The sequence below is a fragment of the Misgurnus anguillicaudatus genome, chromosome 4 (assembly GCF_027580225.2).
Source record: "Misgurnus anguillicaudatus chromosome 4, ASM2758022v2, whole genome shotgun sequence".
NCBI classification, from domain to species: domain Eukaryota; kingdom Metazoa; phylum Chordata; class Actinopteri; order Cypriniformes; family Cobitidae; genus Misgurnus; species Misgurnus anguillicaudatus.
In genome coordinates, this window is record NC_073340.2 from 22,568,471 (window position 1) to 22,586,319 (window position 17,849).

General features: G+C 35.8%; 2 protein-coding genes across 5 annotated transcripts in view; one reads left to right on the top strand and one right to left on the bottom strand.

Moving 5' to 3' along the window:
• Positions 1-11,317, top strand: part of skap1 (src kinase associated phosphoprotein 1) — a 38,366-nt gene extending 27,049 nt beyond the window's left edge. For all 4 annotated transcript variants that reach the window (XM_073866996.1, XM_073866995.1, XM_073866997.1 and 1 more), the window contains 2 exons: positions 9,935-10,028; positions 10,603-11,317. In XM_073866996.1, the coding sequence (XP_073723097.1) occupies positions 9,935-10,027 (93 nt within the window). In that variant the 3' untranslated portion in view covers position 10,028; positions 10,603-11,317. The remainder of the gene's footprint in view (positions 1-9,934; positions 10,029-10,602) is intronic.
• A 564-nt stretch (positions 11,318-11,881) lies between these two features.
• Positions 11,882-17,641, bottom strand: psme3 (proteasome activator subunit 3). Its single transcript, XM_055176998.2, has 11 exons — positions 17,483-17,641; positions 16,574-16,606; positions 16,426-16,488; positions 16,213-16,317; positions 15,998-16,046; positions 15,802-15,920; positions 15,638-15,706; positions 13,060-13,127; positions 12,930-12,984; positions 12,757-12,843; positions 11,882-12,656 (listed from the first exon to the last, which is right to left on the bottom strand). Exons 1-11 carry the CDS (start codon positions 17,531-17,533, stop codon positions 12,576-12,578), a joined length of 780 nt encoding a protein of 259 aa, XP_055032973.1. The 5' UTR covers positions 17,534-17,641; the 3' UTR covers positions 11,882-12,575.
• Positions 17,642-17,849: the final 208 nt, after the last annotated feature.

Below are 17,849 nucleotides of genomic sequence, written 5' to 3' on the forward strand. Positions count from 1 at the left end.
ACATAAATACAGACTTTTATATCAGTTTTGCTTTGTCGTTGCATGATTTGTTAGTTGAAAGCTTTGCCTGTTGTCTCTCTCCCTTTCTCTCTCTCTCCATTCCCTCAGTAATGATGAATAATATGCAGCTGGCCATAAGATGAGTCATATCGGTCAATACTTACTGACTTTCTCTTGGCAACTATTTATTTACTGTATTCCATATGACAAAGCTGGTACGGTCTACGTTCAGTCAGTACTTTCTTATTAAAACATATTGCAAAGAAGACTTCTTGCTGCTGGGTTTTTGGCCGCCTTAATTTATGTTGATTATTGTATGACAATCATAGAATTTTAAAAAATGAATAGCATTTCAGCATCGCATTTTTACATTGCAGTTGCATTTGTAAAGATTATCCTTACAGAGAGCAGTGAGGTTTGCTGACAACAAACTGAGCCTGTTGTGTAGTATTTCATATTGACATAATGGAAAACACACTGTATCCGTCTGTAGACCGCTCGCGATGTGGTCGCACAGGCACATTCTCAATAATAGGCCGTTGATTCATTACTGTAGTTGTGTCGCAGAAAATTGAGTGTTCAGCCATGCAAACCACTTTATTTGATACATCCACTGTAATCTATATATATTTGTGTTTTACAAATAGGATGTTAGCAAGAACGCACAGTGTAGCTATTTCTTAAAAATGCCCTATTGAAAAAAATCAATGCGTTTTAATGTTGCCTTTAACTCCCTGCTAGGCTCAATGTTATCTGGGATAAGTTAGAAAAGAAAGCTAGCTTGATGTTTCGCACTAATGCAATGCACTAATATGAAAGTTTATGAGCCTTAAAATCTGAATTGAATAATAGGTGAGCTAAAGAAAAGATTTTACCAAGATGTGCACAGGTCACTCATTTTTATCATTAGCCATATAATGCAAACAATGATCCACAACAGATAACCGTAACACGTGTCTGATTTTCTTTTATTCAGACACGTACTGCATTTATCAGCAGTTACTTTTTAATCCCTTTGTGACTGAGGCATAATTGAAATAGCTTTTATTGATGGCAATAATATCGAAATTGCACCAGAGTTGTATCACTCAGATCTCGTGGACCTCTTCAGACCTCTTCAAATCAACTCGGGCAGTGTGGGGCTGCCGTTGTTTACGGGGGCTTCCCAGGAACATTGACCTTACTGAATGAAATATAGGCCAACGGCTAGAGCTCAAGTCTAACTCTGGCAGACCCACTCATAAAGCAGCGGTCATAAAACTCGAGTGCATAAATTTTGCTCCACAGAGGCGTGGAGGGGAGGCCGGGTATATTTGTGTCAACACCGAGCGTAATTACAAGGTGATAAAGACGTGAAAAGTGCTAAATCAATTCCGCTAACCAACAGGTTTTTGAGGCAGTGCTATGATTGACCGCCGTGATGTCGCAAATCAAAGAGGTCGACAGCCCCGTCACGCTGTTGGTGTAAGCAGAGCATACAGATTAAAAAAGCTCTGGCATCGCTCTTTATTGATCCGACACTTGCAGTGAATAAACAGCTATTCTGCCTATTAACACAAAGCGGTATGTCTATTTACAGTATAATAAATCGTTATCTATAATATCTTTATCCAGTATCTATAGTACACTCTCTCAGAAAAAGGTACACTCTTAGAAAGGATTTACACATCTTTGTGTGTTAAGCTTTTATTTGTTTCTAGTACTTATCATTCTTGGACAATTACACCAAACGTGACATAATTGCAAACGTTACAACTTACCCCATAGGTGGGGTTTATTGTAACAGGCAGGAGGTTAGTTGTAACACTGGCTAAAAAATAAGTTTGCAGGCAAATATTTCAGTACTATTGTCTCTATATACTTGAAGTGGATATTGTTTATATATCTGTCTATAACAGAAGGTATCCACCTGTATTCATTCATCCAGCCCTTTTCTAACAATAGTTCAATTATAAATGGATACAAATGTCTAAATATGTGAGAAAAAGCAGCACAATTATGACAAAATTATTTTTATATGTGACCCAGTCTGTAATAACTATACTACTGTTTAAAAAATCAAATTCTAAGATAATGAGCATCAAAGTCTGATTTTAGTCATTTATTTCATTATGATTTCAATCTTTGACGTGACCTTATTCAATCAATATTAAAGATATGAACAAAAATAATTTGGCACACAATTTTTGATAAGACAGTCACATTTATTTTGTTGGCAGTTAGCAATCATTTGTGTGTAGCCTATTTAAAACAACAGCAAGAATTACGCTAACGTTAGCAGTTTTCATATCGTAAGTGCTGAGGGGTTAGTTGTTACACAGCGTTACAATTAACCCCGCTGGGTCAAAATATTTTCAAGTCTACCAAAAAAAGTTGCTTAGAGCTGCAGACAAATTTCAAAACGATGCTATGTTTTAGTCAACAAGACACTGATTAATATGACATAGCATTGGATTTGGACAAACCATGATGAAAAAATTTACTTACATGCCACCAAAACACTCGTTCATCAATAACTCTCTGGAAAAACATTATACATTTCCAATAATTTGCGGGAGATTGTCTTTTGGCAGCGTGAAAAAAATACCGGAAAACCAAAATGCTCAACCTTGTCCAACAATGTAAACGGCGTACCCCTACCATTTTGGTAAAGATAAGTACCTTTAAGGTACCAATATGCACCTTTTAGATACAAAAATGTACTTTCTGCTCCAGTGTAGAGAGTGCAGTGACGGCTTGTGTTCAATTTTTTGAAAGCAGTTTCATTAGTGGCTATTTTGTTATTATTTTATTGTTTTATGCGCAGGTGCAAGCATGAAAATTCAATTTGTGCAGCCACCTTGCGGCTACAGGTTCAGTTCAGCCACCCCACGCCATTCCCTTTTATGCTTGTGCCGCATGGCTCTTCAGTTCATAACATTTCAACATGAAATAGCATCAAAGATTAAACATCCATCTGGAAGTTTTGTACATTCTACTCAATCCTTAGGTGTAGGACTCACAGCCACAGGAGTTCTGTGTATTTTTTTTTATTGCTCTAATCACCTATTTTACAAAACTACTGTACTTTAATTCCTGTTACTCTTGTTGGAGCAGCCTGGGGGATTCACTCACTGTGGTCTGTTTGCGAGGCAAGATGTGTTCGTTGTCTCCTGCTTGTGTAGTCAAAGGGGCCCAGAGAGATTCTTTCTAAACCATGCCATCCTCGTGCATTCCTGAATCTTAATTTATGCCCCTAGATTCAAAGTACATGACTCCCAAAGGTCAGACCCAACACATGCCAGTATTCCCAGTGGAATTCCCTTAAAATCCCGGAAGAGATTTATTGCTCTTAAGATGTAAGGCAAACTTCTCCAGAACCCTTTTAACATGCAGGTCCACTGACATGCCTTTCTTTCATTTTTGGCCTTTCTATAAGGTTGCGTTTTACACTCTTACCAATAGGAGGAATCTGGGATGTCAGTCAACTTGCTATTAACGTCACTGTGTCTGTGGACACTACTGCCACCTTATGGCTGAAGGTTGTACGGTTCTGCAAACTAGGGGGGTCTTATAGTTGAGTTGAAACAAATATTAGACAGTTTGTGTCGAACAAGAATATTTTATGATATTCAGATTAATTTGCATTCGGTATGCACTTTTAGTAATAATAGTTTCCTGGCAGGGATCCAACAGTAGAACCATTTTTGGCTCTCCAAGTCAGGTTTTTACTTTTTATAGTTTTTTCCACTACAAAAAAAACGTTTTATGTAACATAAAGGCTCTGTAGATGTTAAAGGTTCTTTATGGAAACATACAGCAAATCTTTACATATGCACGGCAGATGGTTTTATTCAAAGCAATATTACAAGGTATACATTTTATCATTATGTGGGATCACAACCTTTTGTGCTGCTGGTGCAGTGCTCTACCAGTTGAACATTTTTGCAATATTATTTTTTTCAAATGCAAACAGACGCAAAGTTAAGCCCTTAAAGGAAAACACCACTGTTTTTCAAATATTTTACTATGTTCTTACCTTAACTTAGATTAATTACTTCATATCTATCTTTTTTCAATGCGTGCACTTTTAATATTTGTACAGCGCTTCTTGAATGTGTTAACATTTAGCCTAGCCCCATTCATTCCTATGGCTCCAAACAAACGAAAGTTTTATTTTGTGCCACCATACTTACTCGTGTAACTACTGATGTAACAGACTTTAAATAGAAAATACATGGAAGTGTTTGGTGGCTTCTAAATTCATCCCTGTTTGGAGCCATAGAAATGAATGGGGCTAGGCTAAATGCTAACACATTCACGAGGCGCTGTACAAAAATTTAAAGTGCACGCATTGCAAAAAGATAGGGATGTATTAATTCGTCTAAGTTAAGGTAAGCACAAAGTAAAATATAAAAAAAGTGGTGGTGTTTTCCTTTAAGACGCATCAAATTCCAAAACATGCTTGTTTATGTATTAGATAATAAAGGTTATACAGGTGGACATTTGCATATAAGAGATCAGTTCTCACAGACCGAACTGTGTGAGTGTCTGCTATCTTCACCCTTGCGGGGGACAACCTCGTAAACTTCAGACGAATGGTTGCTTCAGTTGGCCCTCTGCCCAGGGGGTCAGTCTCCTACAAAATGTCTAAAGAAAAGGAAAAGGTGCCATAAAAGCAAAGGAAAATCCAGTGGAAATAGACAGAGGCGATCTTTAGTCCCTCCTTTCTACCCGTTCTCACACACTCATCTAAGGACCAGCTTTCTTTGTGGCGATAGGAGCTGTATAGACATATTGAGCTTTCTATTTACCAGCAGAGGGATCAAGGGGTGAGTCTGGGGTTCTGGGGTCATGCCGAAGGCAACGGTCATCTCCCGGTCAACTACAGTAGGTCATTATTCAGCCTAAGCCAATAGTCCAGAACCGCACGGCCACCCCTCCCTCCCGTACTCTGCATAATTATTATAAATGGAAGGCCACATAAACAGCCATCATTACAGGCGCTCAGCAGCATACACAATCCACTTTAAATGCCTATTAAGTTTAAGTGCCATCAGTAATTCCCAAGCGTATTTTTACATTGGCAGATTATCTGGTCTTCCACATTTTGTCCACAATCACACCTTCCAGACAGTGTCTGTTGTGCTGCATCACCGGCGCTTCGTATTAAATAACAGCGTTTCTTTGAAAAAGCCTAATATTAAGAGATGTTATGGGCAAGCTAAGATGAAAATGAATGCAAATGACACGGGCTGATTGAGATAAATCGAACGGCGGCTGTCTTTATTCAAGAGGCAGATCAATACCTGTTCGCCACCTGTCGTGTCGGCTGCTTAGGAGCGGCAAACAACGTGACGTATGGCTGTTTGTTTTTTAAGACGGCTGGATGAGTGAGTCCCCGTGCAGCGTCGAGTGTGCGGAGCTGACGCCTAATGACGCGAGTTTGGAAAAGAGATGCTGGAGAGAGATGAAGGGAGGGGGACTGTAGCACCCGAGTAGCGGGTTCAGCGGCAGGGCAATGAGAGACTTCCTGTGCTCCATCACACCAAGGTCTACCTCAGTCAGCTGGTGGCCAGAGGCAGAGGCCTCATGTCTCATTCTTATTACCATGGCTCCTGCCTCCTCGGTGTGTGTGTGTGTGTGTGTGAATGTGTTTCTGCTTACAACAGAAAAAAAATGAATGTAGAGAGGCACTGAGGGAGATTTTGCAAATAAGGGAAATGATTAAAAACGCGATCGAGTATGGAGCCGTTGGTGCAAAATGTGTTGAACGTGTAGACTTACGGGAAAATGAATAGGGGGAAGAATAAAAGGAAGGAGAGAGAAAATAAATAATAATCCACGAGAGTCGTCTGCTTTGCATTTTGCGGAGAACATCCTCGAAAAGTCACTGTAATGTAAATCTGCAACTCAAGTAGCTTATTGCTTTTTTAAAAAAATGGCACGGCAATACAATTTAAGATGGCAATGTTAAATGTGAAAACCCAGCTAAATCATCCTACATAATTTTGTGAAAATAACATTTATATCTTTAATATTGACTGAGTACACTCAAAAAAATGATTCAAGTCCTTCATAGAAATGACACATTATAAATTTTTCAATTAATTTAAAATACCTCATTAAGAGCAATAAGTATAAATTAGTCTAACACAAAATGAATATGTACTATAATTTATTGATTTCTTTTTAATTGTGTTAACACAATTAGTTTGGTAAAGAGAAAGACTTAATAGTGTTTAATGTTCGTTTATCTTATTGATTTAGAAGCGTTTGTGTTATATTTTTTCAAATTGTTTGGTTACCTTTGTGCAGAAGAGTGGCGCTTGTGGTTAAGTTGTGGATGTGACGTATTTTTCTCAATGAGCACTAACTGTGTTAATGCCTGTTTGGAGATAAGTCTCTTCTCACATGCTCATCCAAAGTATCATATGTTATTATTATCAGCATGCTAACATGTGCTCATGCTAATTAGTATGATATAAAAACGTTTTATATAAAATAACTGAATTGAGTTATTCAGATTACACTACATTGAGTTATTGAAACTACAATAAATTAAGTTATTGAAACTACAATAAATTAAGTTATTTAGACTACACTAAATTGAGTTATTTAGACTACACTAAATTGAGTTGAGGCAACTACACTTAATTGAGTTCTGCCATCTACTTTAAATTGAGTTGGACAAACTCAATATATTTTAATTGTGTAAAGCAGTTTTTATGAGTTAGGGTACACATTCATATTCATATCCACAATTGAATTGAGTTAATCCAATGAATTATTTTTTTCAGTGTAAGGTCATGTCATAGATTGAAATGTATGTGAAATCAATGAGGAAATCAAAGTTTGATGCTACTAAATTATAAGATTATGAGCCTGGATATTACAAAGAGTTTAACAAATAGTAAAAACAATTATTTTACGAAGTAATGTAACTAGTTGCTTTGGATAAAAAATCTAAATGCATAAAGGATGTGGGTGATGCCCGAACATTCACTCAAAAGTCTTGTTAAATGAACCCAGAAAATGTCTATATTTGTTGAAACAACCCAGCACAAAGTGATCAGTTTGAAATACTACAGCCTAACCCTTGCTCGCTATTCTAGCACAAATACTGTAGTTTTTAATAGAGACAGGAGTCACCACTCAGCCCGTCGTACACCACATGACATTGTTCAAGTCAAGCCAGGCGTCATTAGCTGTCAATCTGTCTCCTGGTCGCTTGAGAGCAATGGGCCCATCTGAATACCATTGCTAGCCACCCCCCTGAGTCAGAAATAAATGATAACAGTGGCACACTGCAGGTGTTGTCATGGCAACACACACTCTCGATAGCTCCCCGTGCCAAATCCTCCTTCCTCGTCAGAAGGTCATACGGAGGTCAGCGTCATCGAAGCGATGCACTTCACTTTCACAGCCCACAAACAACAGCTGCCCGCCGCCTTGCACGACTCCTATTAAAAGCAGTTGAGTCCTAGACCAAACTAAAACACACCTGACCCTGCCCCGTTACTCCGAGCAAGAGCGCAGCAGCCTCCCAAAAGGCACCTATTATCTCAGTCTGAACTACAGAGTCCTTTTGGGTAAATCTCTGTAACAACCGTCTCTCTAGTAAGGCACAGATTGGATGTCTCCCAAATGCCTCTAGTTGACAGACGCATTGCAGAAAAACAGATTGCAAATACAGAGAGGCAGGAAAAATGAGGCAGGCATGAAAAGGACACGAGTCATCGAAATGAGAAGGACTGCAATGGAATGTATTGACTCTCTTTCTTGTACTGCGCGTGTACTCTGTTTGAACCCGTAGTTACGTCGGGTTGGAGGGGGTGTGAGGCGGGACGGTATAGAGGTGTGTCGGAGGGGGAGAGGTGTAGGGCTGATTGGTATTGGGCACACCTGTGATTAAAGAGTATTTAAACTCCATCAATGATAATCTGGGCTAAAAATGTTTTCTATTCACAATGTCAATCCGCTTCCTTGTCCACATCATCTTCATATCCAGGAATGGGATCAAATTGATTATTACATTCTGATTGGCTCAAAAGGGATGAACCCTACCTGTTGCTGGGATATTTTAACCCAAAATGCTGTACCCATTGTTGGGGCAAATATACCTTCTGGGTTAAGTTAACCCAATGGCTGGGTTTGTCTCTTTATGATCCAACACTGGGTTGAATTTAACCCAGCATTTTTTAGAGAACAGACTGCTTGTTATTTCATAGGAATTTTAATCCAGTTCGCCAAAATGATTAAGTCCATTAATAATTTATACAGAATGTTTTTTTTACCTACAAATCTATTTACAATTTTGTAACCTCATTTTAAATTAATTAGCTAAGATGTAATCGAAACTAAATGCTAAATTCATTTCGTTTAGTTCTGTCCTTAGCTGTATGTCTCTAAAACAGTTCAAGTTTTTAGATGCACTTTATGCTACGGAGGCGTTGATGCCCCAGCGGCTTTCATCTCATTGTCCAGATGGAATTTATTCCATATAGCATCATTAAAACAGCTCATCTGCATGGGCTGAAGCTACATTAGGCTCTCAGCACTGTGGGTGTGCTTAAAGAGAGGATGGTAATTAGTTCCTACTCTCCACAGCAGGCAGTGGATGAATGACATGCTCATCATGTCTAAATGTACAGTGTGTGCTCCTGGAATACCAAAGCACTTAAAACCTTGTGTCTCTCAACATCGCTTCATCTCCTAGTTCTTTAAGCTCTTCATTTATAACCTTGAATCTGGACCACCGTGGAATCTGTCATCATTCATTAAAGTTCAGATCTGTGGCTCTCCACCACTTACTCTAAAGTGTCAGAGCTTTGGCATGAAATAAATTCAGAAGGTATTTGATTAAGGAGAGGAGGGAAAACATTTTAAGATCTGTGTTTAAATTCACATTAATATTTTAATGGCTTAGTTCACATCCAATTGACATTGTATAAATGGTGCACTTTTTAATATGGTTCTTCTTCAAACATTTTAATACATTATTTCAGAAAATATATTTATATATATTTTATATTTACTGTATGTGCGATAAAATCTTTAACACAGCATCAGTATATTTTAAATATAAGTACAAAAATGTAAAAAAAACATACAAATCTAATTTGTTGGGTTTACAATCATAAAATAATACATAAAATGTTCATAGGAAAGAAAAAAAGGGTAACACTTTATAATAAGGTTCTTTAGTTAACATTAGTTTACTCCATTAGTTAACATGAACTAATTATGAATTGCACTTATACAGCATTTATTAATCTTTGTTAATGTTAATTTTCAACAGTTACTAATACTTTATTAAAATCTTGTTAATGTTAGTTAATCCACTGTGAACTAACATGTACAAACAATTAAAAGCTTTATTCTATTAACTAACATTAACAAAGATTCATAAATACTGTAACGAATTTATTGCTCATGGTTTGTTCATGATAGTTAATAAGTTAACTAATGTTAACTAATGAACCGTATTGTAAAGTGTTACCGAAAAAAGAATAACTAGACACAACTAGACACAGGATAGAAAGGTTTATGTAAAGCAAGCAATGCCAATAGTTTTTGCGAACTTTATCCATAGGTGAATTTAGTCATTAAAAATGTGCTTTAGAAGTGAATTTTAATTCAGATGTGTATTTCTGTAGCGCTTTCACAATTTGGCCTTTTGGCAAAGCGGCGTTACGGTAACAAAGTACTACAATAAAATATATTAATAATATTACAAAGTTTTATACAGATAAAATTTAAATAAAAAGAAAAAGTACATTTTATTTTGGGAAAAAGTTTAAGTAACAGAATTCTTACATCTTTAAGTATTTAGAAATTTATTTTTATCTATATGCACTAAATAAAAATGGGTTAAGCCTATAAGTATTTATTAGTGCCCTTTTACTATTGATGACCACCAGTAAATTGTTACCTCTTTTTTATTCCAATCTAGGAATATAACATTCATGGATGGTGGGTCGGGGAGCTGGATGGTGATATTGGCATTGTCCCAAAAGAATTTTTACATCCTGCTTATATCCTGTGAGGTACTTACATTCAAATAATTATTCATCTTTTTTTACATTATGAATGAAACAGTACAGTGAAACTTTTAGTTTAAGGATTAAATGTCTGTGTATTATTGGGTTGATACAGTTATTTATTGAATTTATCGTTTTAAATGACACTTAAAGTAGCTTTTATTATTTTAAAATGTAAAAAAAAAAACTGAAACAATCCCTCCCATGCTGACACCTGCTGGAAATAATTGCAACTACCCAAAAATGCATGGCCGTGTGATATTAGGGTTTGAAGACTATTTTTTTACAGTCTATGTTTGGAGCACATTAGAAAATTTGTGACCCTGTCTATGAAATGTAGCTAAAGTCTCATAATCTAAATATGAGATTAGAAACATCAAAGTTTAATTTAATCATTGATTCAATTTTTGACATAATCTTACTTCATATTAATTACATCAAATGTATATTTTCACAGAATGTTCTTTACAGTATGATTTTATAAAAAAAAAGTAAATACAATAATGACACAGACTGGTTCACATATTGATTAAACCACTTTGATATATTGTTTTTTAAATTTGCTTTTTTTCTCTTTTAGGTCCATAGGATAATTGTGTAATATATGGAATTTCGACATGTGCAACATTTATGCTTTGGAATAAGTTCTGTGTATTTTTCTAAAGTCTTTGAGTAGATATGAATTGTAAATTTAGTTTTATTTCCTAGAAGCATACATAAAACAGTAATACCTGAGATTATTTCTTAGAAAATGTGCTTATTGAGAAAAACTTAAATGGTTAATGTACACTAAGGGGCTTAACAAAAGCCTTCTGTTTTATATTAATATCAGTTTTATGATCTGCTTAAATATAATTCACCTTTATTCAATTAAAGCATGTGTAAGATACAATCCAAACAACCACTTTAATTCATTTAGCGGTAGTTTGCTCCCAGATCATATTTCAGCAGCTCAAAATATTATCATTTCATGCAATTTAAAGGGCATGAAACTGTCTTAAGAGCCCTCTACTGGTTGTTTTGAGTTATTTTTAAGTATTCATACCAACATTCATGTTTTTACAATAATTGTGTATTTCTACACCAATTTTCCCATATGTTAAATGAACACTGATTATGTGTCATGATAGTTTCTATGAAGTAGCTATGCAAAAAATGAACTGATTCTGTGTTTTTTTTTAACACTGTGTGTGGATTATATATAGGCTATACACCAAGCAGTGTTAATTTAACACTGGACATTTTGCTCTGAATGAATGCTGAGGACATCACAGTAAATATGAAATCTGTCAAACCATAGTAAAATTAAAAAGGTTAATCAAGGCTGCATGATGAGTGTATTATGTCCTGTGTGAAGTTTAACATGCATGCATGTATTCATTCCTAGACTGCATTGCTACAAATTGTGGAAAATTCTTATTACATAAATGTGAACCTGGAACACAAAACAATTTTTGAAATTAAGATTTACACACGATCTGCAAGCTGAATAAATAAGCTTTCCATTGATATATGTTTGTTAGAATAGACAATATTTGGCTGAGTTGCATCTATTTGAAAATCTGGAATCTGAACGTGCGAAAAAATGCAAATGAGAAAATAACCTTTAAAGTTGTCCTAAATGTTTTATATATGAAATGTACAAAATATATTAACAGAACATGCTCTTTACTTTAAATATATAATAATTTTAGCATTTAAAATATTGATAATTTTGACCCATACAAAATATGTTGTCTTTTGCTACAAATATACCTGTGCTACTTATAATTGGTTTTGTGGTTCAGGGTCAAAAATGTTGTAAAATCTAATTAAATGAAAGAACAAAAAATAAACAAAGAAGAGCAGTTAAAGATGTTCTCTTAATGTATTGTAAAAACAATAGTTTATTCAGCAAAATGTATCACTCAAAACTGGACAAAAGAACCATAAAATGCTTCCAGAATTTGATGAATCTGTAGTTTCAAATGAAAAATATATCTAACTCACTATGTAATAACAACTGTCAGCTCAGTCCAAATAAACTTTTGCACAAAAACTGCTTCCACTTTAGCCTACACATACATGTCAGATACAACAACATAAAACCACTTGTGAAATACAGCATTGATGAGAGCTTCTTCTTTCCGACTGGAGAAACTGACCATCGTTGGATGACTGTTTGTTACCCCTGAAGAGGCCCAAAAATACTTAAAATGTCCTGAATTCCTACAGAACAACGTGTAATTTGGCTTTGCAAAAGATAAAAAGAAACCCACTGGTGAGATGTTTCTTTAATAAAGAAAATTTGAGACAGTTTCCTTGGGACGCATGTTTAGGCTCTGCCTTTATACATTTACACTGTCCGTTTAGAAACAAAACAAAAGGGCTTAGTTTTAAAGGGTTTAAAATAGTAACCATATTTTACAATTCTATCTTAAGTGGCATGTTCTCAGGCCTATATGAACAGGCCTGGTTATAATGGATGTCGAGACTGCTCTGGAACCAGCTTGAAGGCCAACGCCAAATCCAAAGCAGGGAACAATTGGCTAAGAATAAAAGAAGATGGTGATCCTAGTACAGAGCATCACTATTGCTGCTCCTCGGCCTCTTTATCTTTTCAATGTTCTTCAGGATCATGTCATGTAATGTTACCTACGGGACAATTAAGTATTTATAAAAATTATTACTACCATGTCAAGAGGAGAATAGCTGTATTTAAATGTTTTTTTTTTTTTTTTTTGGAAATACTTACATATTGATTTCTCAATTCTGACACTATAATCTTAAGACTGATGTATTCCTTTTCATCAATCTCTGTCACTGTACGACGATAGTCCTCCTATGAAAAAGAATTAGGTCTATTAAAGAAAACAAAGGGTTAAAAATAAAGTATTATTACGCTCAAATTTACTGATAGAAACTTACAACATGAGGGTATTTAGCTATTTTGGAAACCAGCTTTGCTCTTGTGATGTAGTATCTTTGGAAAGAAAATGGATATTAAAAAGCTGAATCTTCCTGACAACATTAATGATGGGCATTGACTGTGAAGTACCTTGATATCTGGTCTAAGTAAGATGCTGCCTCGCCTTCAACCGTTCTCAGTTCTGCAACAGTCTCCTCCTATTAAAGATGAAAATGACAGACGTCAAGTAACAAATTAACAAGATTTCACATTAAAAGGTAGGTAGTCCAATTTAATCAGCTAATCATTACAGGCAACAAATATAATATGAACGCTAATGGTGGAAAGCAAAATGGTCCCTGGCTGTCACTGTGGTGATACCCCAGTGTTTACTATTGATTTATTCATGGCAGCCCGCCACAGAATCAACACTGGCTGCCACAAATAGATTTTTCATGATTTTCATTTACTTTTTTATTTTACTTTTTAAACTGCTTAGTTCTTTGTTGCGAGCACTCAGTGCGTCTCCCTCAACTCTCATGTTGCATGCAGCGCCTCTCTCTCACATGACAGTGAAAAGGTGGCTGTGTTTTTAATGTCCTTTACTCCATATACTTTCCAGGCTTCCCATGCTAAGTTAAGTGTCAAAATCTCTGACTTTTACTGACTAAAAAGCTAAATTTCCATAACCTTTGTCCAGGATGCCATAAGCCTTGATAATGTAGTGTACACACTGAGTTTGTAGCTTTAATGCATGAAACGAATAAACAATATACAATAAAACTATCACTCGCATTTAAAATTAAAAAGGGCTCATAATCCAACAACACTGATGAGAAGTGCAACAGCAGTAAGGCTTCAATGTAAATGTATGGTGATTTTGTCAGACGATCTCGCGTTTAAGTCAGGAAAATAGCAGCGGTTAAAAGAACAGCTGGTTGGATTAAACACAAGGTGTTACTGGGTTGTGTTTAGTCACTATTTAATAGTCTACTTTATGTCTGACAACAGAACACAGGGTAACTTCCAGACTAACTTTTTTCACAAGGAGAACAGTGGCCCCCCAACTGAAAATTTTAGGGGCGCAACCAGAAAATGTAGGGGCACACACTGTAAACAACATGCTAACCAAATATTCACATTTCTTCTAATTTCCACTGTATTACTAATAAATACTTTAATGATAGATGCAGAAAATACAATGCGCTGTTTCAAATTCAGTGTCACATCACAAAAAAAGGTCAAATTTACTGGTCGCGCATGTGCGACGATGTAAAATTCAGTGGCGCACTCTCAAATTTTGGTGGCAAAATGCTACCATTTGGTGGCAGTCTGGAGCCCTGGAACAAATATGTACAAATAGCACCAGTTGTGTTAAAATGCAATATAATGTGACAGATCAAAGAGAAGAAATAAAACATATTTCAGGTGCCAACACTCGATCAAACGAAACACTACGCCATATATGCTAATTAGGTACGTCATCACCGCCAGTCTTCCAAAATCCTGTGGGAAACACTGTACCCTTTCAAAAATAACATCTGTGCACCCAAAGAGCGTAATGTAAAATGTATGCGTTTAATTATGTAGTCCATATATTTATGATTTTTCTTTTATCTTTGCCTTTGAAGAGTGTAAGTGGGGTTGTGTATGTGTAACCCTTATCTAACATAGAACCGGGAGTAAGAATTTAGTAATAAAAATTGCTTTTGCAGGAAACACGTACCACAGGTATAAATGTGTTTTTTGAATTGTCATCAGAGGTACATATAGAGGGTATGCATTTACAACACTTTTCCACGTGACCACACACACGAGTTGTTCCGGTTGAGTGGCAAAACCTTCAACAAAATGGCTGGTTTTCATAGCGGCTGCTGCGAAAATGCCAGTAAAACTGACTACTATCAGCTTAAATTGAATTAAGTTGGACTTGATAGCAGAGATGGACAATGCTTAGTTACATTAGTTACATTTTCCAAGCATCTGTGCTTTATTAGGTTGTTTGTATTGGGAAAAATGTTACTTCACTACATTCTAAAGCATAGAATCATACGTATTCTTTAATATTGCATATTAAAATGTATTTAATACCAAATTACATTATAATTGTGTACTTTTACTTGAGTGTTTGTATTTATGAAAGGTATTAAGAGTAAAAATTATGATAATATGCTTTGGAATGTATGTTTAAAAAAAACACTGATAAAATACAAATACTTGAAAAAATACTTTTAAGTAGAATGTAAAACCTCTGCTTTATAGTGACCCTAGCAACTTATCAACCCACCTGTGGTCTGTGGACGTTGGCATGAACGATCTATTTATTTCTCCTTTCAGTGTTTTTGGCAGTCTGCAAAACGATAGCTCTGAATTCTTGTTAAATCTGTTAGTACAGTCTATCGTACAACAGCTTGCCTTTATCCCCAATTAGAGACATTTTCCCCATGTTTTCGCTGATTTCACAGTCTACACAAATGCTTCCACTCTGTCTTTTGCCACTCAGTGGGCGTAACTGCAGTCAATTTCACCGAAGGCGAAGTCACGTGCATACCCTATATTGGATCCCTTTTAAAAAGTATACATTTGCACCTAAAGAGTTCATATTAAGACCTGCCTCACAGGTACATATTGGTAACAAATCCATACATATCTGTACCTAAAGGGACATATTTGGACCTTCTAAATAGTACTGCCCCAAAAGTGGGATGTAAAAAGAATGGAAACCTACTTGAATTGAGACGCCAAAATTGTTGCCATCTTCTATTCTTGGGATTAACAACTGAACCCACATTTTGACCTGAAAATCAAAGAAATTGTACATACAGAACAGTACTTACAGAACATGTTTTTAAATAAGCAGTAGGGTATCTGAAAATGAGTGCATGAACCCACCGTGTTGCACTTCTCAATAAGAGTTCTGATTTCAGGCTTGACTTTTTCAATCAGGTCCACCAGCTTGCCATTACTTTTCATCATTCCACCAGGCATGACAAAGACTTTGGTCCCGCCAACTACAAACATACCAGAATCAGATTATTGCAGACAACTGCATTATTTTGATACCGTTTTCCAAGACAAGAGAACTCACCTTTGTCGTCTCCTGCACCATCTTCCAGTTTCCTCTTTTTAGCATTTTGCTATCAAGGAAAAATGTCATGGTTACTGACTAGTCTTTTAACACAAAACTTTTTAATTTTTTTAACACATTACAGATAAACTATTTCCCAAACATTTCAATAATACGTTGGATATAACATTTTTTCAACATGAAATGCTTAAAAAAAAGATTTTTAAATATCTTACTCCTTCAAGTCCATCATGGATGTCTGCAAGTAGAATTGGGTCTGGTACTGTCAAATTGATTTCTGAATGAATTTCTTTCAGCTCACGAATATTAATTGTGGGATCCTAAAAAAAAAAACAGAAGAAAAAACAAACTTTATTACAACCACGATTAAATGTGTGTTTTGTACAATTGGGTAAGAAAATATAGCTTTAATTTCCAGAATGCAATACCTTCAAAAACTGGTCCAACTCTAACAATTTCTTCGGGAAAAAGTTTGCGACCAGGTCTTCAGCCTAAAGTTAAATACAGAAACAATCAGCTTTTACCAAACTAGGTTCAGTAAATACAGTTATATTATTATCAAATACTATAGTTTACCTCTGCTGTAATTCGTTCCCTGAAAGCATCAACCTGGACAAAAGACAAAATGTAATTTAATTGCAAAACAAAAATTGTACCAATTACAATTCAAAACGTCACATGAGTATCCCACGTATTTTTAAAATGGAAATGTGGACATGAATTAAACAAACCAATTCTCACTCTCCAGATTACAGGTTAGTAGGGCTTGTCGATATATAGAGTTTTTGGTAATAAATCGGTATTTTCCCTCGGCGGGATATGGGACAATACAGTCTTTGTAACAGAAGCTCTGACAGAAATACACACTAAGGTCCGAAATAAGCTTTCCCAATAGCTTGCATGTTGTGCATCTGTATATTTTCACTCAGTGAGAAAAAAACCTGGTCTTTGAATCTTATTTGCATCTTATGCTATTTCAATAAAGGTAAAGTTAATGGTACCATCTCACATGAGGCCGTATTTACCGTATATCGCCATTCATTCCAAAATTACAGAGATGTGAATTTTGAAGTCCTAAACGGTATTCTGTGTAATCCCTTGTTAATGTAACATAGTTAAAGATACTAACATACTTTAATCTTTCCGATCAGTACGGAGACATGTGCCTATTTTTCGTCTGCTATGCTGCCGCAGCGCATGCTGTTGTGCTACAAACACGCTTCATCCACGCACTCCCGGTCACTAGCTCTCCCACGCCATGTGAGCGCCCCAATTTCCCAGTAAAGGCTTTATATGAAAAATCATTTTACATCACAATACGCAACTTCTTAATAAGTAGTATTATAGTAAACACGCGTGTGAAAGTTAGCGGGATGACTCACGCGCAAGCCGGCTTGCCCGTTATTACCTGTTAGCCAGCTAACGTTTAGATGTTGCTCATCTAAATCGTTAATTTTTGAATAAAGGTAACTGAAAAATAATTACCTTTGTTTTAATTTCATTATCCACCTTAAGAAGCGAAGACATCGTATTCATTCAATAAACGAGAAAAGATAGAGATTGTCCTAAAAGCATTAACTATACGTGTGGCTCACTAACTGCTGTCAGCCACAAGGCTCTGGCGCGCTTCTAGATGACGTACACACCACTAAGAAGCACAATGCGCATGCCCGGGAATTATTTTCCTTTTGTAAAATTTATGGCGTGATTGAAATATAAACACATATAACAGTACATATAATATTTTATGATAGTTTAAAATATTTTGATGTTAATATTTAATGTGAAAAAATATTTCCCACCTTCTCCGTTTTAATGCTTTGGAACTCGTACTATTTATATTTATTAAGAG

Coding starts and splice junctions, on each gene's coding strand:
- psme3 (XM_055176998.2), bottom strand. CDS start 17,533: ATGAATACGATGTCTTCGCTTCTTAAGGTGGATAATGAAATTAAAACA. Junction 15,921..15,997: donor TGGTGCAGGAGACGACAAAG/GTGAGTTCTCTT, acceptor GTATGTTTGTAG/TTGGCGGGACCAAAGTCTTT. Junction 15,707..15,801: donor TTATTGAGAAGTGCAACACG/GTGGGTTCATGC, acceptor TTTGATTTTCAG/GTCAAAATGTGGGTTCAGTT.